This window comes from Mercenaria mercenaria, chromosome 17, assembly GCF_021730395.1.
Source record: "Mercenaria mercenaria strain notata chromosome 17, MADL_Memer_1, whole genome shotgun sequence".
NCBI lineage: Eukaryota > Metazoa > Mollusca > Bivalvia > Venerida > Veneridae > Mercenaria > Mercenaria mercenaria.
The window spans coordinates 10,935,253-10,946,235 of record NC_069377.1 but is presented as its reverse complement, the minus strand read 5'-3'; the positions used below and the strand labels follow the sequence as shown (position 1 = coordinate 10,946,235).

At 35.5% G+C, this 10,983-nt stretch overlaps 1 protein-coding gene across 1 annotated transcript; it reads right to left on the bottom strand.

Annotated features, from left to right (window-relative positions):
• Window positions 1–1,868: 1,868 nt before the first annotated feature.
• LOC123537047 (uncharacterized) lies at window positions 1,869–7,546 on the bottom strand. The gene is made up of 4 exons (XM_045320587.2): window positions 7,139–7,546; window positions 6,355–6,534; window positions 3,900–4,043; window positions 1,869–2,896 (listed from the first exon to the last, which is right to left on the bottom strand). Exons 1-4 carry the CDS (start codon window positions 7,446–7,448, stop codon window positions 2,769–2,771), a joined length of 762 nt encoding a protein of 253 aa, XP_045176522.2. The 5' UTR covers window positions 7,449–7,546; the 3' UTR covers window positions 1,869–2,768.
• Window positions 7,547–10,983: the final 3,437 nt, after the last annotated feature.

Genomic DNA, 10,983 nt, shown 5'->3' with positions numbered 1-10,983 from the left:
AAAGTCCCAAATTTTTACACATTGGTAAGCAAAGTTCTCCTAAATACTTCCCCGACCTAAAAGTCTCACCGATCCTTCAATATTTACTCAATAAAAACATATAAACTGAGAACGATTTTTCAGATGTCACCACTGTCCGCAATCTTGCTATAACCCTAACATTCTTTGATTAATGATAAAAAATGGTAGGCATATTGGTACTGATATCAAAGATATTATTATTATTTTTTTTTATATGTGTGTGTGTGTGTGTGTGTGTGTGTGTTAATCAAAATTGAAAATGATTATTGTTTCATCCTAACTTGTCCCTTTTATCGGTGCATTAAAGAAACTTATATACTTAGAAAATATTATGAAATCCTGTTCTGAATGATTTTTGTATGTTCATTTCCTCCAGACATAAATACACTATGATATGTTTTGCAATATTCTTACATTTTGATCTTCAGTTTTGTATAGTTATAATGCCTCCCAACGGGGTCGGACCATCCTTCTGTTCGTCAGTCTACCCCTTTCTGATCGATAACTGAAGATCGCAGAGGCCTTAGTAACAGGCGTCAAACATCAAAGGAGGATTGCCTGTGGTCACTAGGGGCCCCTCTTTTTTGGGGGTCAGTAAGTCAAATGTCAAGGTAATTTAACAGTGACATTGGGACTGAAAACGGTTTCCAATCGGTATTTGGCCTACAGGCGTCAAACTTCATAGGATTATTGCCTGTGGTCAGTAAATGATCCTATTGTTTTGGGGATTAGTAGGTCAAAGGTTTAAGTCACGGTGACTTGGACTGAAAACGGTTTCCGCTCGATAACTGAAGAACATTTTGGCCTACAGTTGTCAAATTTCATCGGATGATTGTCTCTTGTTTTGGGGGTCAGCAGGTCAAAGGACAAAAGTCATAGTGATCTTGGGGTGCGTGTTTTACAAATATATCTTGTTAAAGTTAACCAGTTTGTTATTGTATTTCTATAAATTTTATGTTTCAGTTCTCTGTAATTGAACAGTAGTCTTGTCGAGAAAACACATACATATATTACATATTCACTATCAAGAACAAATCAAGATATTTTGTTTACCTGTTCATATAATTCTTGATTTTCGTTTCGTAAAGAGACAGAATAGACAGACATGTATGTTGTATGAAATGTTTAATCCTTTACCAATTGATATAATTTCGTTTCGTGTTGATAAAGAACAGGCAAAAATGCCTGTTATATGAGATGCTTAATCCGCTGTCAACTGATACGCTATATGTGAAATATTTTGTAAGTAGATACCAGTATACATTATATCTTCAGACATATAAAATTATTTATCATTTTCATCTTACCTGTTATAATTACACTTTTTATGACATAGCGAACCAATTACAACAAGAAATAAATATTATTTTTATATGGGGTCTCGTTTTACTATTTATTCACTGTTTAATTGCTTTATCCTAAATTCATTTCTGGACATCCTTTATACCTTTATGGATATCACTAATTCATTTTGTGATATCATTAAATCATTTTTCTGATATCACAAATTCTTTGTTTTATGATATCCTTAATCATTTACATTTTTATATGATTTAAAGATTTCACAAAAAAATCTACAGTTCAATTATCGGACATCCTGAACTCCTTAATTCCATTTAATGAAATCTATAATTCAGTTTTAAGATATCCAATAATAATTAAAAATGAATTTAAGATTTTGTTAAATAGAATTAAGAATATCATATAATAAATCAGTTTTGTGATATCACTAAATACATTTTAAGATATCATTAAATGAAATGTTGGTATCATAAATTCGTTTTAAGTTCCCATCAAAAGAATTCTTGGTATTCATAATAAAGACTAATAAAGACAAACGAAAACAATACAATTTCAATTTATTCTCATTAAATGCACGTGTAAGAATTGTTGCTAAAGCAGGAAAAAGCTTGGCAGTGCCAGAATGTGAATTAAGAAACACAAAACAAATCAAAGTGCAAGTCTGAAAGAAATGAAGTATGGTAATGGATGGCGAGAGAATTTTATTTGAATTAACGATACAAAAAAAATGTAACATCGTCATAATATAACGCGTAAGTTTATGAATCATGTAATGAAAAAAATCAGCATGTAATCCATCCTGTCAGCAACTAAAGATATAAAACGATAGGTCATTAGGAACCTCGATCTCTTTTTACAGAGCTTGTCTGTCTGAAGCGGAAGCGGATGTGGAAGAATGATAAAACGCCATGGAGACGGTAGGAAGCTGACAGCTATTACAGAGGAAAACTTATAGATATCTACTATACCTTTGAATTTACCTTGCAAAGGGGGTTAACTGTGAAGATACTTTAATATGACAATGTTTTAGCCCTGTGAAAGTTTTCACATAGCACACATTATCTCCCCTGGCAGCCCTCTACTACAGATTAGACAAGAATTTATCTTCTGTTTACCGATAAAAGAATGTTCTTGTGTTGTTGCTACGTATGTAATCTCTGCACATGGGAAGAAATTTGACAAGTGTCCTTAGATTTTTAACTGATTTTATAAAGTATCCTTATGGCACATATACAAGTTTAACCCCCAAATGGCTGCAAGATTTGCAAAGGGAGTAAACTGTTTCGGTAACCTGGAACTAAGACTGTCTCCCCAACTTTGGGCTGATATGAAGTATTGGAACGCATCGGAGTATAAATCATCCAAAATTAGGCGAGACAGACTTTAGACATTGAATCCTGAAATTTATGTTGATGTTGCGGTTGTAGGTGGTGTTGTCGTAGGTATTAAGCACAATCTTTCTGCATTACGGACAGCTTTGTATATCCCTCCACACCATTACCACTTCTAATGCGGCAGACAATCATTATAGCTATAACTGGTGCCAGGAGTACTCCAAATGAACCTCCAATTCCTGAAACATAACAAGATAGATAAAGGTAATGGACATGTAATTTGCCATTGCATGATTACCATTACACGTAGGTTTTGTTACGGAATGATTACTATTACACATAGTTTTTGCTAGGGAATGATTACTATTACCAAGGACATATAAATTGACTGAATAAGAAATTATCGATTATCAGTAAACGAGACTAACTTTTTAATTCTCTCATGAACCTTTGCGCTACCTTCGACAATTTCCGACAATAATCGTCGATTTTCACCGAGCACTTGTTCAGTAATTGAATAATCAATCAGCGATCGACAAATTAACACCCAGCCCCACGTCAAGTCCGTAAACCATTATTTGGCATATTTTTTTCGAAGGAATACATGAAACGCTGACAAAATTCTTTTCAAATAAGAATAAATCTAAATTGAACCGAGGTCTGAATATAAGTAAAAATATACGGCAATAGCCTCAAAACCCGTACTTCTGCGAAATCAGGCTGGAAAATGTACCCAAAACATACAGGTACTATAAAGCTAAATTACGAATTAAACACCGAGAAAATCAAAAATCAAAAATGTAAGTATTATTCATGTCGGCAGATAAATCAGTCAACAAGCTCATTATAAGATCAAGTTTATCGGCATTGTCCGGATCTTGCTTTACGGTGAAAACTTTACGCATTTTCATTCTCGCCATTTTTATTACTTTTATTCTGTCATTTGGCTCCGATTTTCACTAAAAAATTTCGGCCGATCTCGATAACCTGCGCAACAAAAATCATTCACTACATAAATGGTCCAAACGTTATATAAATCCATTTGGAAACGAAATAGTAATTTATTTAGAAGCTGCTTGTTATATTTATCGTCAATTTTCACCGTAGATATTTACGTCCTTGCTATTACACATGGTTTTGTTAAGGAATGATTACTTTTACACATAGGTTTGTTACGGAATGATTACTATTATATATAGTTTTGTTGAGGGGTGATTACTATTACACATGATGTATACATACCCAACAAAATGATGGAAGCCTGAGAACCGACTGAAAATGTCAATATGTCTCTTATTTCCGGTTTATCAGCCTCCATTCGAGTTTCTTTTTCAAAATTAGCATTGTTGTGGTTCTGGATACCCACAGCTGTAAACAGTAGTGCACCTGAAAACAATATATTATACCAGAGTTATGTATTATACCAGATTCATATAGCGCCCTTTTCCTAATAAACATGTTCAAAGACGCTAAATACATAGCGCAAACGCAGCCACTTAGGGCGCCAAATCCATCCTCTACTAGTACAGGCACATAGCCAGAAGCCGTCTTTCCTGGAAGAACCAGTACTAGTCTCTTAGTTAGATGGGAGACACCCAAGAGCATCTCAGAAATTAGTGCCTGGACCGCGATTCGAACACCGGACCATTGGATTAATAGTCAAACGTGTTACCACTAGACCGCCGGGTCACAAAATGTAAAGGTTACTAGCTCGCCTTTGACCGTTCCGAATAAACTTAAAACCGCTAAACACTATTTTTTCTTATTTCAATACATTAACACTAAGTTTCTCTATGAAACTGCATTCAGCTTGACTAAAAATACGTGCACTATTCAACCGATAACTTCGTGTGCGGTTGTGAAATGCCCAGCAGTGCATCTGTTTAAATAATTAGACTGCATTTATTAGGAAAACAAATTAATTATATTCGGTATTTGTTTGTCTGAATTGTTAAAATGATCAGAAAACCTTTTCTCTAAGCTTGAGCATAAAGCTTTATGAGACTTTATTCGCTAAAATTCTCAAATTGTTTATGTCCTTTTATTATATTTAGAAATCATATAAACCTATAAATTTTGAGAAAGGTCTTTAAAATCTCTAAACATATAAAACAAGTGACTGAAATTCTTATGACAACAAAAAATGTAGGTTACTGAAGTGAATAACATACATTTTGTATCTTACAAATCTCTCAGGTTACAGCTAAGGGTAACCTATACAGTAGACCTTTCTTGGGGGAACCATGTTGCAGAAAATTGATATCTTTTATACCCCTATTTATGCAGTAACCCCATAATCATACATATATATCATAAAACTGAAACATTTGTTTTCTCAAAAATCTGTGACAGTAGTGAATAATGGATAAAATTCAATAAAAAATGTGTTTAGTCTTGTTCAAATAAAAATGATGATATTCACTTTATTGACATGTTTATTATGAATTCGCGAGCAGACGGCTGTAAAATGGCAGAAAATTGCCGGTGATTTCCGTAAATTTCCGGTTTCCAACAAATGATGGATTAGGATCAGTTTTGTTTTAGCCGTTTAGGTATCTAAAGGACCTTTCCAAAATATGTGCACGTTTAACACTTCCTAAATATTATAAAAATATATACAACTTGAATCATTTTAAATTTACATAAAGTTGTTTACTTCATCTTTAATTTTTCGTACTAAGTACTCCCCCGCAGCGATTACTTCCCCTAGCGCTACATCCATTTAGGCAGATCACTACCAAATCAAATGTAAGCCTCCGCTGGTCTATCACAAGTAGTCCAAATATAAATAGTGCTAATCTTTCTCCCTTTCCTCGTGCCCTTTCTCAATAGCATCGTGTTTTCTTTTACTCTACTGCGTTTCAGCATGTATTACTTAACATTCTGTCGAAATCGGCATGTTCCTATCGCATGCTAGGTAAAAATGGCGGCGTAAGAATTTAAGGTCTCGAAAAGAGAAATTGAAAGAAGCGAAAAGGAGTAAATTCAGCGGGTTGTATTTAACGAACTGTAGTTTTCTTATATAAAAGCTAACACCCTCTTTTCTTTTTCTTTTTCTAAAGTAATTATATAATTCAATATGGGCATATAAGTCTCTGAAAATCTGATATGCTAGAGAATGTCGAAAAACCGTTATAAAGTAAGTGGATTTTATATGAAATAAAGAACAGCCGGATTTAGTGGTGTTCAGCCTTACCGTGCTGTCCGGGGAGATCAAGGTGTATGTGTAAAGGCCCAAAAGTTCAGTTCCGCACTGCGCGTTGCATCGTTCTCCAAAACAAAGTTTGGTTACATTATATTTATTATTTTCTTTACTTCATATATACAATTAAATCTTGATTGAGACACGTTTCAGTACTTTAGAGCAATTCGTTGATACAAGAATCATATATAGCCAGAAATTCGCAATGGAAGTGGTCTATATCTTTTCTAAAAAAACTAAGCCAAAAATATAACTGTTACATCAACTTTGTTTGTGGCAGTCTCTTATAATTCATATATGAATTACATAGTATTTTATGTTTTATGATTTATGTTTTATAGTCATATACATCAAATTGACTATACTAAAGAATCCTTATATGACTCATTATACCATATTTCTTCAACAATTTGGAACTTTGTTTTCGGCCACTCAGATTGTGTAACAATGAGCAGGAACTTTTTATTTGGTGTAAACAGTCTTCCTATGTCTTACCTGATATGACCCAGCAAACTATGCAGGAAACTGCGCTCACTGTGTAAGATCCCGTAGTTTCATTCGGCTTATTCCTGGCGAACGCGTGTGTTAGCACTAAGCTGCATATTGCTAGCAATCCACCGGCTACTGTTAGAATCTTTTGCGGGAGAAAACTCTTCAGAAATTCCTTCCCTTGTTCTGAATCAAAGAAGCAAACATAAATAATAGCCACAAATATTGTTTTCCAGATTTTAACAAGTTACAAATTATGTAAACAATCTAAACAAAGTGCATTGGACCGAATCGTTGTTTAAGCGAATCTCTACGTATAGTGTGCTTACGACTTAAACATTTATATAAATCACTGGTCCATAGTTTGTAAACATCAATGTGCAATTTTTCTGAACAGAACACAAAAAGAACATGGTTTTACAGTACAAAACAGAACAAAACAGAAAGAACATGTGGAACATGTGATGCATATTAGTATATGATGTGCACAATAAATGTTAGTATTAGATAAAATTATTAAGTCAAAATTTAAAAAAATAAAGCTGTGAAAATTATTTTCTGACGTCATGTCATAAAAAAAGTACTGATTGGGTTGCCGGTCAATAGTCTAAACTATTGACCCTCGACCTTCTTACCCCGGGCAATAGTGTTGACTTTTAACTGGCAAGCCTCTCAATACGTGTATACTACTTACAGCAATTAACTGATCCAAGTTTTTCTGGTATTTATTATTTTATCTAGAGACCCTTTCTGGGAAATTTACGTTTAGACAGATCACTAACAAACAAACCTTTGAAAGTGCCATTAGACATAGCAATGGCCTTGTTTAATTGCTCAATAGTAGCTGTTTTGCATACTGTCACAGGTTTGACCGTATAAATGGAGTTGCTTTCTTCGGTTTCGCAGGCTGTGACTGTCCATAATCCAATGGACACCGAGCCCTTTTTCTTATATGAATTGAAGAGGCGTTCAATATGTATGTCCATATCATATCTTAGCCATGCTTCGGTAAAACAACCGATCACTTCGAACATGATTGCTATCATGCCAACCATACATAGAAAAAAACATATCAACTTTTGTTTTCGATAATTATCCATCGCGTGTATCCTTTTTGCCTTAAATGTTTTTCATGTGAATACGGTAGCGAATATAAACGAATATGTGAACTTCCGATATTATATTATGTTTACTTTATCAAATACGCAGTGTGTCACTGCACTCAACAATAAAGCCTATCCTTTTAAGGCAAAAGAAAGTTGGAAGAGTTCTTTGTTTTCTGTGTGCCTCGAAAAATGCTTTTAGATTTCACTCGTAGCATGCGTTTGTATATTTCCTAAACTTAAAAGAGGAGTTCAAAAGAAATGTGAAGTGTTGCTTTTCTTGCATAAAAATATGACACGTAGACTAAACGTATTGTTTTCTTGTTCACCTTGAATACAAGTTTTTTGTTGTTGGTTTAAACATATTTATTTATTAAGATATACATGACATATAACATGGATACGTATAACATCCATACAATACAAATATCATGACAAGTGGATTGAATTGAAAGCTTCTAGAGGTTACAGTAATTCTCTCCACACTTTTAGTTGTTTTTTGTCGTAATGATAATTTCTAGATTAGATGTCGCGTGAATAACCAGTGCTGAAAAGGGCGCTATTACTTCGATATAGCTTTTAAGTGAATTACAATGTAAATGTAGTGGATCAGAAATGTGCTTAAAATAAAGGTCAATAACTTTAGCATTGTAGTATAAAAAGCGCGTTCTTCGCCGGAAAGTGTGACGTAATGAGAAGTCCAAAGACTTAGAATTTTGAAAAAAAAAACAAAAAAACTTCCGGTCATGATTTGAACCTAAAATTATTTTCGTGTACACCTATGACTATAAAAACGCCTCATCCAAACATTTGGAAAAAGAAATCCATGAAATTATATTTATGAAAATGCGTAATAAATTAGCTATTTTTGTCCTGCACGAAGATTTGTTAACGCTTATGAGGGTCAAAATCGGATTAGTTTTATTCGTATACAGTTGGAAAAACATAAAAGATTTTAATAAACGCCTACATTTGACAACGGCCATGTTTCTTTAACTTCTCTTGACAGTGTTCTAAACATTTGAGAGTAGTCTACTTATTGTTGTGAAAGGAGTAAAATAGTACACTGCAGTAGTTAACCTCATCTGTATAGATCTAGGTCATCCTTCTTTATCTATATAAATCCGCCATTTTGTTTTTGGTGGAGTCAATTTTTGAAAAATCGATATTCTATGTAGCAGACAATTACCTAATAATAGAGAGCCGCACCCAGAGGTGACTCATCGAGAAACAATAGGTGGAGCCTAAAGGTGTTCGGACACGCTCAAGGAGAACAATACAGTCCCTTTATTTTAAACAATAGGACGGATTCTATTTCAAGGACCTAAGCCCAGTTTCACTTTATATTGCTACTATTCAATTTAACCCCAAAATGAAGAACGTTTAATTAGTGAGTTAGGGTCAATTTTGACGTTCTTGGTATTTAACATTTTTGGTAAGCCCCAGTGGTGTACATTTCAAAACTCTGATTCCCAACCGGAAATGACGTCATGAAAATTCAAAGTCATCGAAGAGGCTCGAGACCGTCATCATTGGAAAGGTCTTGTTGAGTAGGTTCAGAAAATATATACTTTTATGAGTCTATCACGTATGATTTTCTAGATATCGGAGTTTAAAACAAAATCATTCATGCGTTACAATCCGGTTTTTCTCCTTCGTTACTGGACAGAACATAGGCATGTAGGGTATCTAACGAAATGTCTCGATGAGTGTTTTCCACTTTGAGAGTCAAATCGAGGTTAAAATCACTCGTGCGTAAAAACCACTTTGGAACCTAAGGTTGGGCTCGAACCTAGTGAAGTGTTAAGCCGTTATAAAGGTCTCGTCGAGTAGGTTCAGAAAATATATACTTTTATGGGTCTATCTGGTAACCAAATAAAGGGATTTTAAGCGAAATCATTCGTACGTTACAGCCACCACCACCACCACCACCGCAGCCACCACCACCGCAGCCACCACCACCACCGCCACCACCACTACCGCCACCACTACCACCACCACCACCACCGCAGCCACCTCCACCACCACCACCACCACTACCACCACGGCCCTCCTCCTCCTCATCTTCGCTCCTCCTCCTCCTAATAATCCCTCTCCTCCGCACACACCCGGTAGTGGTGGCGGTGGTGGTGGTAGTGTTGGCGGTAGTGGTAGTGGCGGTGGTGGTGGTGGCTGCGGTGGTGGTGGTAGTGGTGGTGGTGGTGGTAGTGGTGGTGGCGGTGGTGGTGGTGGTGGCTGCGGTGGTGGTGGCTGTAACGCACGAATGATTTCGCTTAAAATCCCTTTATTTGGTTACCAGATAGACCCATAAAAGTATATATTTTCTGAACCTTCTCGACGAGATCTTTATGACGGCTTAACACTTCACTAGGTTCGAACCCAACCTTAGGTTCCAAAGTGGTTTTTACGCATGAGTGATTTTAACGTCGATTTGACTCTCAAAGTGGAAAACACTCATCGAGACATTTCGTTAGATACCCTACATGCCTATGTTCTGTCTAATAACGAAGGAGAAAACCCGGGTTGTAACGCATGAATGATTTCTTTTAAACCCCGATATCTAGAAAATCATACGTGATAGACTCATAAAAGTATATATTTTCTGAACCTACTCAACAAGACCTTTCCAATGATGACGGTCTCGAGCCTCTTCGATGACTTTGAATTTTCATGACGTCATTTCCGGTTGGGAATCAGAGTTTTGAAATGTACACCACTGGGGCTTACCAAAAATGTTAAATACCAAGAACGTCAAAATTGACACTAACTCACTAATTAAACGTTCTTTATTTTGGGGTTAAATTGAATAGTAGCAATATAAAGTGAAACTGGGCTTAGATCCTTGAAATAGAATCCGTCCTATTGTTTAAAATAAAGGGACTGTATTGTTCTCCTTATGCGTGTCCGAACACGTTTAGGCGCCACCTATTGTTTCTCGATGAGTCACCTCTGGGTGCGGCTCTCTATTGTTAGGTAATGGTCTGCTACATAGAATATCGATTTTTCAAACATTGACTCCACCAAAAAGAAAATGGCGGATTTATGAAGATAAAGAAGAATGACCTAGATCTATACAGATGAGGTTAACTACTTACTGCTCTAGTCTCGTGCCCAGCCCTATTGAAATTAGGGCCATAGTGGATAGGAACCAAGTCCTGCTCAAGCTCCTCATAAATATTTATCACGTGACTGTTCTGACTGTAGAACAGTCCGCGCACGTTCTAAACATTCTCGAACATTATTCTTGTTCATTCCATTGACTTAGTGTATGTGCTGTCAAAGTTATATAGCCAAGATATTTTTAATAAATGTACTATTAATTAATGAGAAGTGGGAAAATTTTGAGAATATGCTTTTAATCGACATTAACATGTAAAATAATTAATTTTTGCAAATGTACTCTGTGAATTCTGTATATGACTTTGATTACAACATGAGTTCCATGTGCACAGGTGACAACGTTCACCCTTCACGTAGCACAAAAGAAACCACCACACTGGATCAGCTTTAGTGAATTACAATAAGTGAATAT

Coding starts and splice junctions, on each gene's coding strand:
- LOC123537047 (XM_045320587.2), bottom strand. CDS start 7,448: ATGGATAATTATCGAAAACAAAAGTTGATATGTTTTTTTCTATGTATG. Junction 4,044..6,354: donor AGTTTGCTGGGTCATATCAG/GTAAGACATAGG, acceptor TATTGTTTTCAG/GTGCACTACTGTTTACAGCT. Junction 2,897..3,899: donor GGCTTCCATCATTTTGTTGG/GTATGTATACAT, acceptor GTTATGTTTCAG/GAATTGGAGGTTCATTTGGA.